A 13,818-nucleotide genomic window follows, 5' to 3' on the forward strand; every position below is an offset into this window, starting at 1 on the left:
CTTGGCTAAGAAATGGCTTCGGAAAGGTGCCCTTAACCTCCCCCAGGCAGAGGGTGGGGAAGTTTTCACAAGCCCCTTGGAACAGGCTGAAATGCTGCTCCAATCCCTTCTGCCATTCCAAGCCCACACAAGGGGCAGCCAGGAACTCCTGCTGCTCGCAGGAGATGCGATGTCTCCTTGACATGCAGGCCCGTACCAACTGTGCCACCAGAGGCGAGCTAAAACGGGCGATTGCTTTCCAAATACTGCCTCCAAGAAGCCTGCAGATGTCTCACACAAGTGTTCATATCCTAAAAAGCACCTTTTCCATCCTTTTAAAATGGCAGATTAAGTCATGTGTATGACTCAGGCTCATTTTCTTGTCCTGTGACTCCAGGCAAGTCACTTCTCTTCCAGCTCCCTGACAGGTTTTGGCCATCCAATCCAAAACCGCCGTGTGTGCCTTGCTGAGGAAGATGCGTGAGCGGCACCCTGGAAAAACAAAAGGCAGAGCTGCGTTGAGCTAAATGCCTTCCAAACCAACGCGGTGCTAACTAATGCTGCCTTTCCCAGCTGTGGAGCGAGGGCAATGCGATATTCCGGACAGACAGCGATTACAGTAGCCGATAAACCACGGGCGATGGACTGACTGAAGACGGAGACTGAGGCGTCTTTCAGCGCGGGGCGGGTGAGGGAAGGGCCCGCGCCCCCCTCATGGCGCCCCAGGGCCCCGCCCCGCGCCGCCGGCGGGAAGGCGGCCGGGCCGTGCCCTCAGGAGGAGCGAGGCGGGCGGCTGTGGCGGGCTCGGCGCCTCCGCCCCGGGTACTGCTCGGCGCCTCCGCCCCGGGTACTGCACCCACCTTCTCCCCGGGAGCTGCCCGGGCATGAGCTGGGGATTTAATTACTGTTCTGATTTTGATGGGGAATTACGGTGCTTTGCGGGGGGAGGGAGATTCAGCGGTCCCTCGCCCTTTGGGAACAGAAATGTACATCTCATGAGGAGGCAGCTGGCAAAGAAAAGCCGAATAAATCTGTGTGTTGTTGGCGATTAATCAGTTATTTTCCTCTGAGGCAACAGATGTGAGGTCGCGCCGTGAGGTTCTTTGGGGCAGGTCGGATCGGGCCCGGCCCGGGGAGCCGAGCTCTGCTGCCACTTTCTGCCCGCCCAAGGCCAGGGGAATTGCGGGGTCCCTGTCACACCCGCAGGCTGGAAGGACACCGCGGTATCCAGGTCTTGCTCACCTGTCCTTGGGTATTTGAGGTGGCACAAGATTGTTGGTGGTTTTTCATGGATTTGCTCTGTTGTCTCAGACTTTCACCCTTTTTTCTGCTTCACTGCAGGCAGTGGTGACTGGAATCGTTCAGGTGTGCCAACACACACCAGCAGCAGGACAACACTAAGCAGAAGGATTTTTTTCGTACCTAAAGCTTTTAATAGGGTGAGGTATAATTTCTCCATTTTCCCTAATAGCCTGCAGGAAGGCACAGGTCTGGGTCTGCCTCATTTTTCTGCTGTGTGATGCCAAATGCCTAAGGATGGGGAGTAGGAGAACAATCCCATAACCTGCTCAGTGGTGGCTGAAGGGCAGAATTGTGTGCATTTTGTGAGGATGTTTCTAATGAAGAAGGAGATTGTAATATAGTTTTAATGCCTCTTGTACTACTTGTTTTTCTTCCTTCGGTACTTGAAGCTAGGGAATTTTTCAAATCTCCCAAAGTATCTTTTAATTAGTGTTTTGCTGTAATTATGCGAGGGCATGATTTGTCACTCCATAATTGTCAGAGTTCTGAAACAGAAATTAAATATACCATGACACTATCAGAAACAACTGATTTTATAAGAATGTTTCCATTAAGTGCTAACAGAGTAAGATAATTCTGAAATTCTGATATCCTGTTCCTTTCTTAGCCAGCCTCTATGTACACAAGATTCTTGCAAGCAAATTAGTATCCATTTACAAGCTGAAAAAAAAGGCCTTTTGCAGATATTTAGCTTAAACTATCCCAACCTTTGTTAGACATAGCCCATCTTATAGTTTGTGGATTTTGTTAACAAATGAGCAAATAAATATATGCACACATTTTGATGTGGTGGTCTACAAAACTTTTGATCATCCAGAGCTAGAACACCCAAGTGTAAGCTCACAATTTAAACAGAAGCAATTTAACCCATTTACAAAGCCACAAAAATGATAGAGTAGTTTGGTTATAAGATCATGTTTCTAAGGAACTACTTTGTATTCACTATTCTTGCATTCATAAGATTTAAGGAGGTCACACTTTGCTCATTGAACCATGGCGTCACTAAGTGCCTATTCCAGTTCTAGGCCTTGCTTATAGCAAGTCACATAGAGAGGGCAGTGAAGCTGTGCTGGAGTACAGACATGGCAAGTTAACCATGAAAAAACATGAAATGAGCTCTCTGTATATAGGTTTTCACAATAAAAGTTCCAGGTTTTTATTACCCTTCTTTTATTCTTTCCATGCAAACATACTCCTTAGAGCCATTACCTGCACGTGTTCAGCATTTATTGGTCATTTTGAACCTCAGCAAGAACTTCAAAACAAATACAGCTTTAAAAGTCTGCTCTCAAGATACATCACTAAGAAGTTGTAGCCTTCTCAGCACTGTTTTGTGGGTTTTCTGTCACATAAAGATGGAGAGGCTGAGCTGTTTCATTGCCTTGCCATTGCCCATTCCATCTGCAACTATTTTGACTTTTGGTATAAAAACACAGACTGCCTTTAGCATTCTTACCAGAATAAATTCCACTAGTGCTAATTCATTTTAAATGTTCCCACCTCCAAAACTCATCTCTGACCCAAGATTCTCACAAGGGAATGAGATCTCTTTTCCTAATACCTATGAAGCCCTTTCTAGCCAAACTGATTTGTCTGAATGTAAAGCCGTAGATTTTCTCCTTTTGGCCTGGTAGGTCAGATAATGAAGAATTGGAAGCAGAATCCAAATTTAAATCCATATATGATGTCATACTGACATGTTTCTGTAGTTCAAGGACTTTTTAAAAGTCCTTTTACAGACATTCACTCATTTATTGCCTCCTCATGACTCTCTTTGTTTGCATTTCCCACTAGTGATCAATACTTTATTGCGTGCTCTTTCACGATGAAGGCCATGGAGGATCAAGTAGTCCAAGAAGAACCAGGATACCAGGATGATGAGGTAAATTTGTTATTGTTTGTAAACTACATGCAGCAAATGTTCAAAGGTGTTTTGAGAGTCTTAAGAAACCCGTGGAGGGACAGGAGGTCCCCAAAAACCATCAGGGAGTTCAATGCATTTAAAATTTTGTTCCAGTCTACTACCAAGAAAATCTCATTCCCCATGTCCCTGTACAGCCTGGCTCTTCAAGTAATCTTCATTAACCTTTCAAAAGCTGTGCACGGTTTTTAATGGGATTATCATTATTTCATCATATTTTACACTTCTATATTAAACCCAAGGGGACTATCAGTTAATTTTTTGCTTCTGAAGAACGATCATCAGCACGAAAAGTGTGAGAAATTATGGTAGAAAAGCTGCAATTATGATGGTGCTAACACAAGTTTTATTAGCACAGCAGAGGATTAATTGCCTGTGAAGATACACTTTATGGAGAAGATGATAGGAAACATGTAGGTCTTTTTGGTTCACTATGGCCTTGCTTATTTCAGTTATCCAACAAGCTATGTATTATTTGTAAAAAGTCAATAAATGTTTACAAATCTGAAACAGTCACATATTGAGATACATGTAATAACAAGAAAAAGCAACATCTATTTTTTTTCTGCAATTTTGTTTAGGAGTCCTTTTTTCAGGATATTGACCTGCTGCAGAAGCATGGAATTGTAAGTATTAGCAATCACTTGATCACACAGAATTGTCCCTCAAAAGCTACTGTAAGATTGTTTCCAAAATTGTATACACATCGATGCAAATAACTGAAATTCCTCCTTGCAGTAAGTTCTAACTCAGTCAGTGGAGACAAATTTTGCCTTTGGTGATAAGACAGATTTTTAGAAAATCTCATTCACATCAGATTCCTAAATAAAGTGTCAAGATACTCAAAGTATTTAGCACCTAGCACTCTTGAAAAACCAACTGCTTGCTAATTTATTTGAAAACTGTGTGATAGATTATTTCCTGTTCCTGCCAATCTTTGTAATTACTCCTGCATTTTTGGTGCCTGTGAAATTACACTGTGACAATTGTTACTATACTATTTTCAGCATGCTAGCACAGGGGGTAGAGTAGGAGTGTGGAAAATATTAGTAGCTAGAGAAATAAGTGGTTAGTTCTCTTCATCAAATGTGAATTTCTATCATTGCTACCATCATCACATAAACATCACCTGTTTATTTTAATTGCAATTATTATATGTTTATCTAGGAGACTGGCTCATGGATTGGAATCCTGTTATAATCAGAGTTATAGAAGCAGAATAAAAAGTTGGGTTTGTGTGAAGTAATGTGAGATTTAATAAAAGTGACTACAGACAGATAAAATTGGGAAGGACGTATCACAGTGACTCATCATTAGTCAGCACTGCAGTTACTGTGCTGACCATGTCAGCAGTGCAATTGTTGGCAATTGTTTTTATTAGCAATTCACTGGCAGTTTTAAAGATAGTTCTGAAGAAGGATCACATGGTTGGGAGCTCAAACTATGGGTCAACATTGGAAAAATAAACAAATTATAGCTTAAAAAATGTAGCAAGTTGATCAAAGAGTGTGACCTGAGCTAGAAGGGAGCTGTACTGCCCTATCAGTATGAAACAAGGCATGCCATTCACTGAAGGATACAAATGGATGAAAGTTTGAAAACTAAGAATAAAGATTCAGGCTGTTCTTCTGGGGTTGTAAATGTTTTCTGCTCCTTTCCATCAATTTTTTTCTTTCTTGCAAGTTGTTATTCCCACACCTCAGAGGAAGTTTTTGGTCTCAGCTGTGCCACCTAAAAGCTTTGTGCAAACATAGGATGACTGCTATATGTTAAATTCATTTACCTGGAGAAACAATTTTTGTGGGTTTAGAATTTTTTTTCAAGGAGTAGAGAGAAAAATATTTACTGGATATGCCAGTGTGCCCAGAAAGAGAATCAGAATTAGAACAACTGAGGCTGTGATTCGGTGATCCAAAGTGTTTGGTAGGATTTAAGGTGCTGTTACCCCTCAGCCTCTGCTGAGTGTCACACACGTTATCACAGGATGAGAAATAAGCTTTGAAATAAACATGACTAATTTCTCACACAACCCCCCCTCCCTTCTTATGCTCAATGTACCCACACACTCTAAATAAATAGATTATATGTCCAGTTCATAGGTTTTTTTCAAAGAAAAATCTTGAACAGAAATGGCAAATTGATGTATTATCCCACACCTTTCACATAGTATGTTTTCTTGTGAGTAATCCGTTCTTGCTTTTACATTTCCAGTGATGTCAGAGTCATAAAATGAGGTGAAGGAAGGTAAAATATGTCAGTAGGGTGCTGTCTGAAGTTGTGCTGTTCCCAGTTTATGAAAAAGGAGTAGCTCAGTCCAGCCCAAAGTGTCCCTCAGATCTGCAGGACACGAGTGTTTTAAACCGGACATGCTGAAACAGCACAGCAGTAAGACTCAGTTTCCAGTGATCCTTGTGAATCAGCTCCCACCCCTCCACCACCAGATTATCTGGTTTACAGATTATCTGTGCTGAAAGACCAAGGACAGACTGTGTTATAGGGTGTCCAAGGTCCACACTATCTGAAATAATTCTGCACTGTTTCTTTACTATCAGCATTGATCTGGAAAAACTGACACTGAAAGGGGAGGAGTAAATACCCAGACATCTTTCTCTCAAAACCACCAGAAGCTGCTCTCTGCACCATGATCCCTCACACCACTGTTACTCAAAATTTAGTTCTGTTGGTGTCACAAACTACACAAGGAAGAGTTTACTGTAAATCTGTTTCTTTCCTGGCAAAAACACAGGCATATGAACATAAAATATTTCACTAAGGTTTATTTCACCTTCTAGTTGTTAACTGTCCTGAGTACTCACAAAAGGGAAATTTCTTTGCAGAATGTAGCAGATATTAAAAAGCTGAAGGCAGTTGGGATTTGCACAATCAAAGGAATCCAGATGACCACAAGAAGGGCACTGTGCAACGTGAAGGGGCTCTCAGAGGCCAAAGTGGACAAGATTAAAGAAGCTGCAAACAAGCTTGTTGTAAGCCAGTCACTTTCCTGAGAGTTTGAACTTATGCTGGCCTCTCCAAAATGCTGTCCAAGATTTCTCTTAGCATCATCAAAATAATTTTGAAAATTATTCTGCCTGTTACTCTAAGGCACAATACTTTATACTCCACAACAACCAGACGAATGCTGTGGTGTTTTTTATGCCCAACCCAGGGGGAATGAGGCAAGGGGGAAAAGAAGATATTTGGGTGGGATATTGCACTTTCAACTTCAGGTTAAAGCTAAAATAAACCTCTCATGTTCTCTTTGGTCTTCCCTAGGAACCAGGCTTCCTCACTGCCTTTGAGTACAGTGAAAAACGGAAGATGGTATTTCATATTTCCACTGGCAGCCAAGAATTTGAGTAAGCTTATCTTTTATATCCTTCCTTCATCCAAATGTTCCAAATAATCATCTTAATTGTCTTTAATGAGATACAGAATTGTAGGGGAATAGATACTCAGCTAGGACACATAGATTCCCCTTGCATTTGGAGTTAGTGCTGCCCTAAAGAAGTCTACATCAATAAGCACCAAAACCAATTCCTTTTATGAGAGGAAACTGGACTTTGTACAGTCACTGTAAATAAATATTTGGCATCTAGAAATCTTGACTGTATAATTCTTTTGCCTATCAAAATAATCTGCAGGTTTGAGGTCAAAATTGCAAGTCTTCAAGTCCTCCCTTGAGATATTTTCATGGAATGTTATTTTCAAATATTATTTTCAATATTATTTTCTCTTCTTTCTTTCCTGTAATAGTTTGTATCGATCTTTCCTTGCACACAAAAAGGGAGGTAAAGACAGAGTTAATTTTTTATGAATCAATGATCATTTAGTACCCTGCTCTTAATGCATCAAGTGAGGGGCTTTGGGGCAGAAATTACTTTCCTTAAAGTAGTAAAAATGTCTCTGTTTTATTTTCATCTTGTGATTTTTTTGATCATAACCTCTCCCTTTCTGTAGTAAGCTTCTGGGTGGTGGAATTGAAAGCATGGCAATCACCGAGGCCTTTGGAGGTGAGAGAACCACATTAAATGACTATTACCAAAGAATTGCAACTTAATTTGGATTTTAATTCAACTTGGATTACTTCTATCAAGTTTACCCCATTGTAGTTATAAAGATGAGTATCTGCATGTGTGCAAGAAGAAATAATCCACTTCTCTTTATGTTTTCCCATTTTTCCTCTTCATTTGCTTGCAGATAAGTTTGAGCTGAGTAATCATTACTGGGCATGCTGATTCAGCACAACATAGCATTACTAAGACTATTACTAACATGCCAGAGTTCTCCCTGATGCAGTGTAACAAAATTGCCACAAAAGGTATTTTAGTTATGCACTTAAGGTACACTGCACTTTATATAGATTTTGAAATTACAATTAAGCTACTGTTACAGTACACCTAATTAGTTGTGCTTGACACTTCAGCAACAAGAGTTCATAAAACAAAGTACTCTTCCCTTTAGAAGACAAACTGGGGGCTAATGTGTTTTGGTAGAATGAGATTAACAAACTTGTAAGCTTCTCCTTGATCATTTTACTGGAAATGAAACTGGGCTAGGTTAATGGAATCAACCATTTCTTTCCCACCCCGCCCCCCCATTATCACTTTTCCACAGGTGCCATATGGTTTTAACTTCCACACACAAGAGAATGACTTCAGCAGTCAAGCACGATCAAATTAAAGCACTTCAGATTTTGCTTTTCATGTAACACATTTCTCCTGCACAGAATATGATTTAGAAATTGAGGTTAAATGATTTTAACAGGTAGAGATTGAGGTGAATTTTGTAAGTAAGAGTTCCTAACTGCAGTAATTCCTGAATCTGTCAAACTTGGAAAAAGAAACCCTGACTCTTTTTTTCCCTTCTCTTTATTTAACAGAGTTCCGGACAGGCAAAACCCAACTGTCTCACACTCTTTGTGGTAGGTACAACACCTTAAAACAGAATGATGTTTCTTCTCAGTGAATCCATTGTTTACCACTGTATCAGAATTAAACACATAGAGAAAAGTCAGAATCTTTTATTTTTACGAATACAGTTAAACAGACCTTGGTGACTCTTACCTCCCTAAACCGTGTTTGAGTAGAGAATTCATACAAATTGTTACTTTTTAATACTGCCCACATCCATGAAGGTTTTGCCATAAGGAGAGGAAGTTAATAGGCTGTCTTAGATAAACCAATGAAGCACCATCTGGAAAAGCAGAGCACAAATATGTGTCACATGTAGATGGGGCATTGCTCAGAAAAGGGCAGAGGCAAATTTTTTTCCTCATCAATTCTTTGACTGTCCTGGTTTCAAGAGGTTTTGCTGAATATGACATTCTGAAAGGGCACTGAAAGGGTACTACTGGCTGTCAGTGACTGGATAAACAGACTTTGGCAGCCACCATATTTGGGCAGTGCCAAAACCAGCAGGACGCTGATTTCCCAGAGATCTCTCTCAAAGTGTAAACAGAAGTAAACAGTAACTTATGTAACTGTTAATGCTGCTGGAATTACCAGACACTGGGTAGGCAATTTCTATTAAATTATACCCCTATATTCTAAAGTGAAATATGGCATGTTCTGGAAAAGCAAGGCCTCTTCTGGTTAGTACAGTGTAATGGTCAGCAGAGTCATACCCTTTTGCATGAATGATTACAACTGGATTGAGTATTTTAGCTTATTCACTCCAAAGAGACTAAATCCACAATCAGCAACTATTTGCATATCAGGAAAAATTCATATCCAAAGAATTTTTGATCATAGGAGCTACAGCTGGAAAAAGTGCCTACTAAGTCAATAGAATTAATTTGGGCAGAGGATTAAGAGGAGGCTTTGTGTGTAAGAACTCACTAATAATATCTCTAAAATACACAGATTTAAGTGATGGTACTGAGTAAAACAGTTTTGACACTATTAATTAAATCTCATCTGATCTGCATTCAAGAAAAGTGGGTTGAGCTTATTCTCAAGATGGCAGTAAGACAAGATACTCCTGATTTTCACATTGATAAAAAGTGACAGTTCTTTGTGATATGGATAAACAGTTGTATTTTTTTAAAAAATAATGATAGACGGAGTAAGAAAATATTTTTCCTGCATTTTCATTTTAATCTTGTGTTCTTCTCTGTAGTGACAGCTCAGCTCCCAGGACCAAATGGCTACACAGGTGGAAAGATTATCTTCATTGATACTGAAAACACTTTGTATCTTTTTGACTGTTAAAAGCTACAGGTGTGATGAACTGGAAAGTTAATGCACTTTAGTTAGTCATAAGGAAGCTTCATACATGTAAAACATGAGTGGCACAGAAATTGTGGAGAGCACAGAGTGTAGTGGCCCACAAGGAAGTGTTTTTCTTTTGTCATTTGATGTAATCCAACCTGAAAAAATTAGTTAGGAATTGGATTTTATTTTAACTGGGGTTTTTTTTGTTTGTTTGTTTTTGGGGGTTTTGTGTTTTTGCGATCTAGTAGGCCTCCTACAGGTTATAGCAGCTTTTCTCTTCAAGATAAATTTATCTAAGTACTAAACACTATTTTTAACACTTCACATTTGCAGTAGACTGTGTATAAACAGGTTTTGCTAAATTCCTAGAGCACAGATATCCATATGTCAACCCCCTCGCCTCAAACCCTAAACACAAAACAATTACCATCGTGAGCCCTAAACTATCTTTAGGGTACGTGGGACAGCCTGAAGACAAAAAGTCAGTCTTCTCTAGGACTAAAATAAATATTCTTCTTTTTTTTCCCCCCATAGTCCTATTTTGGAATGGAGTTTATTATTTTCAGAGCATGGTTTGCACTAGGAGAAACCCTTAACTCTGACTCATGCCAGCCGACCGGATCGCCTGCGTGACATTGCGGATCGCTTCAATGTGGACCACGAGGCAGTGCTTGACAACGTGCTCTATGCACGTGCATACACCAGTAAGACCATTTCTGCAATTGGCATGATAGCTAAGCTTTTCTCCTCTCAGTTTTTGCTCTCTCTCTTTCCATTTTAATAGTTCTCAGTTTATTAACAGTTCTCAGTTTACTAACAGCTCAACACACTCTCTATCACAAGACACCGCTTTAAAACTTCAAGAAATTTTGAAATAAGACTTCTTTAAGAATGCAATATAAACATAAATGATTAAAACATTTTCTGTGTGTCATTTAATTCAAATTAAATTTAAATGTATATATTGATTTTCAGTTCTTAACAAAAAGTTGTCTTCATGCAGAGTGAGGATTTTCACAAAGAAGTTTTGTGAGATGGGTGAGAAAAAACTGCAAAGTAGATTGTTACTGGGCACTGGATTTAAAACTGCTGGCAATGAACAAATAACCAGTGCAGACATTGAAAGTGGAATTTTGAAGTTCAGGCTTTTGTTCTTTCAGAGTTCTTTCTGGTCCTAATTTTTCTTGGTAACTGCTTCCCACTAGGTGAGCATCAGATGGAATTGCTTGACTATGTAGCAGCCAAGTTCCATGAGGAAGCTGGTATCTTCAAGTTATTGGTACATGACTTCTGTATGCTTACTGTTCTCAGAATAAGTGTTCCTGTTTTCTTTCACTATATTTACTTACCCAGCATGATTACAATGCAGATCATTGACTCCATAATGGCACTTTTCCGTGTGGATTTCAGTGGTCGCGGAGAGTTGGCCGAACGACAACAGAAACTGGCTCAGATGTTGTCAAGGCTCCAAAAAATATCAGAAGGTATGGGAAACATGGCAAGATTTGGAAAACATGGGCTGAAGTCACTACCAGTAGCTGTTGGTAGCACAACCACTTAGTAGTCCAGGTGTATTATCAACCAGGCTCTAGCCCAGGGATCTTTCCTCACTTGACACCTCTGTCAGTTACCAAAAAGAGCAAACTGATAATATATTATTTCAAGATGACAGATTGAGAAAACTTATGGACTTTCCAACATTTAGAGTTTTTCTAGAAATACTGTCAGGCCCTAAATGAGATAATAAGTTGTAGAACTGGACAAATACTCAGTAATTGTCTTCCCCAAATTTCAACAAAAGAAAGAAAGAAAAGAGGATGAAGGCATAGAGAATTAAAAAGCCATGCCTCTTGCCACTTTCTCAGTACTTTGCAATGCTTTGAGGGCTGATCACAGGATGAATGGAGTTCTTTCTCTTTGGAATGTCTCAGAAATGTTGATCAGGAATGAATAAATGCTTTTTTCCTGAAGTGAAAAAAAGAAAAAAGCAAACAGAGAAAGGGAAGGAGAGGGAGCTTAGGGCAAGGAGCCAATGTGCAGAGAATAGATGGGAACTGAGAAAGACTTGCTCACTGGAATTGTGAAAAGGACTCATTTTTGGTGTATTACAGCTGAAGCCATGCAAGAGCAAATCTAGGCTGTGTCCTGATTAACTGCAACCATCAGTCATAAAGAATATTTTCTTCTCATTCATTTGAAATTTGAAATGCTTCAGCAGAAACCGTGCTTTTACCATGGATGAGAGAATATTTTGGAACTCTAATTGGAAGAAGTCTAGCTTCTTTGCAATGTCTTCTCTTGCAGAATATAATGTGGCTGTGTTTGTGACCAACCAGATGACTGCTGACCCAGGAGCAACTATGACGTAAGATACTTTTTCTCTCTCTTTTAAAAAAATTCCTGTATTTTGTATTATGTATTTAACAGGAATGAGAACTGAGGTAGTAAGGTGCAAGTGGCACTGAAATGAAAGATCAGATTGGTCATTGTTCCCTGTGTTATTAGAAATTCCTACATAAATGACCTCTGGAAGTTTCTCTCAGTTTTGGAATGAGCTTTTTTATGTTTATCTGCTGCCTGCTGTGGTGGTGTGATTTTACCGTGACTTAAACAAAGAAAATGAGCTATAAAAATATTGAAAAAGCACCACATTTTCCTTTGGAGCAGCTTTATGTGATATTTAAGGTGTGTATTTCTTGAGCCTCTTGAATTTAATGGCAGGAAAATGATGCCAGCATTGAACATTTGAGACAAGTGTGCAAAAGTCTAATGTATTTCCCTATTGATTATTCGTTATTGAGTTGAATAGGGCTCAGTCTGACAGTTAATCATGGTATTAACCTCTGGAATTTGCACAGTGAATCACCACAATTTTCTTGCTAATTCAGCTTTCAGGCAGACCCAAAAAAGCCCATTGGGGGCCACATCCTTGCTCATGCTTCAACTACCAGGATCAGTCTGAGGAAAGGGAGAGGGGAGCTGCGTATTGCAAAGATCTACGACAGGTAAACAGGAGGGAAGGTGACAAATTTCAAGGTATTGAAGTTTTCTGGATGGTACACTGGGAGAAAATCTGAAAGGACAAACTAATTAACAGATTAAACAACTAATTAAAGTTGTCTTGCACATTGCATACATTAAATAACAGCATCTTTCATCATAAATCCTACTAGATGCTCAGCACTTAATGAAAACCATCAAATACTTTGGTAGGATCGGTGGTCCTTTGGCAGGAAAATTCTGGACATGTTAAATTCCTAAGTTTTCCTGACACAATAATTTCACATTTTCTGATCCTGATGATATCAATCACGTTCTACAGTTTGCACATAGGTATAAAGGCACTGAGGTATTCCAGGTTGCTCACACCCACAATATCACAACACTTTGGAGACTGTTTCACAACTGCATTTTACATGGAGAAACACACAAGTTTCTTGTTTCTTTTTCTCCCAGCCCTGAGATGCCTGAAAATGAAGCCACATTTGCAATAACTGCTGGAGGGATTGGGGATGCCAAAGAATAGGTAAAAAAATGATGTAAATGTACAGCTAAAAACCAGCTGGGCAGTTGGGATGAAGATTTGTGAAAGGTCGACAACTACCTGGCTGCATTTGTAGCTTTTGGGAGATATTTAAGATATTTTGGGAGAAAATAGGAGGGACTTTGTACAGTTCAGTTTTACTGAACTAAAATTTTGGTCATTTAGGATTTTTGTTTTTCAACAGAACCTTTAGGACACAAAGATTTAAGCCATTAAATTGTGACTTGTTCTTAGAATCCTTTTCCTGTCTTTTGTGAAAATCAAACCTGTCCTTTCACATGGGAGTGAATATATTCTTTCTTAATTTATTTCAAAGAGAGTGTCTAAGTGGTAGAATTTAACAGTGTGAAATGCAACAGAACTGGAATAAACTCAGTTATAAAATTGACATATATAGATGGAAAAGGCAGTGGGAGGAACAACAGCTCAAGAACTTGACGGATTTTCATGTACTGTAGAGGAACAAGTAGTTTTAAGAATACGTTTTTAAACATTTTTATCTTGACTAGATAATGTTCATGTTTTTATTTAGCATTTTCTACTTTTTGGACAGAATGTTTGAAACCTGTTCTTATTAAAGTTAAAAATAAAGACTGTGAATTAGAACAGAAGTCTGACTATGTTTGGGTGCTTTGAATAAAACTCCCCTCTCAAAAATCTCATTGATCTTTCATGAGAAAAATAATTTGGGTGCAACCCAATACCTTAAAACCTTTTTTCTAGCTCTCTGAAGAAACAAGCTTGATATAATTGACTTGTCATTCTTCTGGTATAAGTAAGACTATTAAATATTACTTTAAGTAATATTAAATATTGTTACTATAAAAAATAAATCCTGGGGCTAGATAGGAGGGGCTGGC

General features: G+C 39.2%; 1 protein-coding gene across 5 annotated transcripts; it reads left to right on the forward strand.

Moving 5' to 3' along the window:
• The first annotated feature begins 416 nt into the window (after positions 1 to 416).
• On the forward strand, positions 417 to 13,567 carry DMC1 (DNA meiotic recombinase 1). Of its 5 annotated transcripts, XM_064702402.1 has the most exons (16): positions 492 to 826; positions 1,058 to 1,210; positions 1,321 to 1,418; positions 3,076 to 3,163; positions 3,784 to 3,828; positions 6,040 to 6,186; positions 6,476 to 6,558; positions 7,160 to 7,212; positions 8,082 to 8,123; positions 9,320 to 9,392; positions 10,027 to 10,118; positions 10,620 to 10,693; positions 10,784 to 10,898; positions 11,719 to 11,779; positions 12,303 to 12,419; positions 12,871 to 13,565. In XM_064702402.1, the coding sequence occupies exons 4-16, from the start codon at positions 3,107 to 3,109 to the stop codon at positions 12,938 to 12,940; spliced, it is 1,029 nt and encodes a 342-aa protein (XP_064558472.1). In that variant the 5' UTR covers positions 492 to 826; positions 1,058 to 1,210; positions 1,321 to 1,418; positions 3,076 to 3,106; the 3' UTR covers positions 12,941 to 13,565. The 5 variants fall into 5 exon arrangements, 4 of the variants coding, with proteins under 4 accessions (XP_064558473.1, XP_064558472.1, XP_064558471.1 ...); XM_064702403.1 differs by lacking the exon at positions 1,058 to 1,210 and having other exon boundaries at positions 417 to 667; positions 12,871 to 13,567; XM_064702401.1 differs by having other exon boundaries at positions 492 to 1,231.
• Positions 13,568 to 13,818: the final 251 nt, after the last annotated feature.

The sequence above is a fragment of the Zonotrichia leucophrys genome, chromosome 1A, assembly GCF_028769735.1.
Source record: "Zonotrichia leucophrys gambelii isolate GWCS_2022_RI chromosome 1A, RI_Zleu_2.0, whole genome shotgun sequence".
NCBI classification, from domain to species: domain Eukaryota; kingdom Metazoa; phylum Chordata; class Aves; order Passeriformes; family Passerellidae; genus Zonotrichia; species Zonotrichia leucophrys.

What these genes read in the sequence shown, in the direction of transcription:
- DMC1 (XM_064702403.1), top strand. Translation starts at nt 3,107, where the DNA reads ATGAAGGCCATGGAGGATCAAGTAGTCCAAGAAGAACCAGGATACCAG. An exon ending in AAGCTGCAAACAAGCTTGTT is followed by an intron (nt 6,187 to 6,475) that starts GTAAGCCAGTCA and finishes GGTCTTCCCTAG; the next exon opens with GAACCAGGCTTCCTCACTGC. An exon ending in ATTGATACTGAAAACACTTT is followed by an intron (nt 9,393 to 10,026) that starts GTATCTTTTTGA and finishes GACTCATGCCAG; the next exon opens with CCGACCGGATCGCCTGCGTG.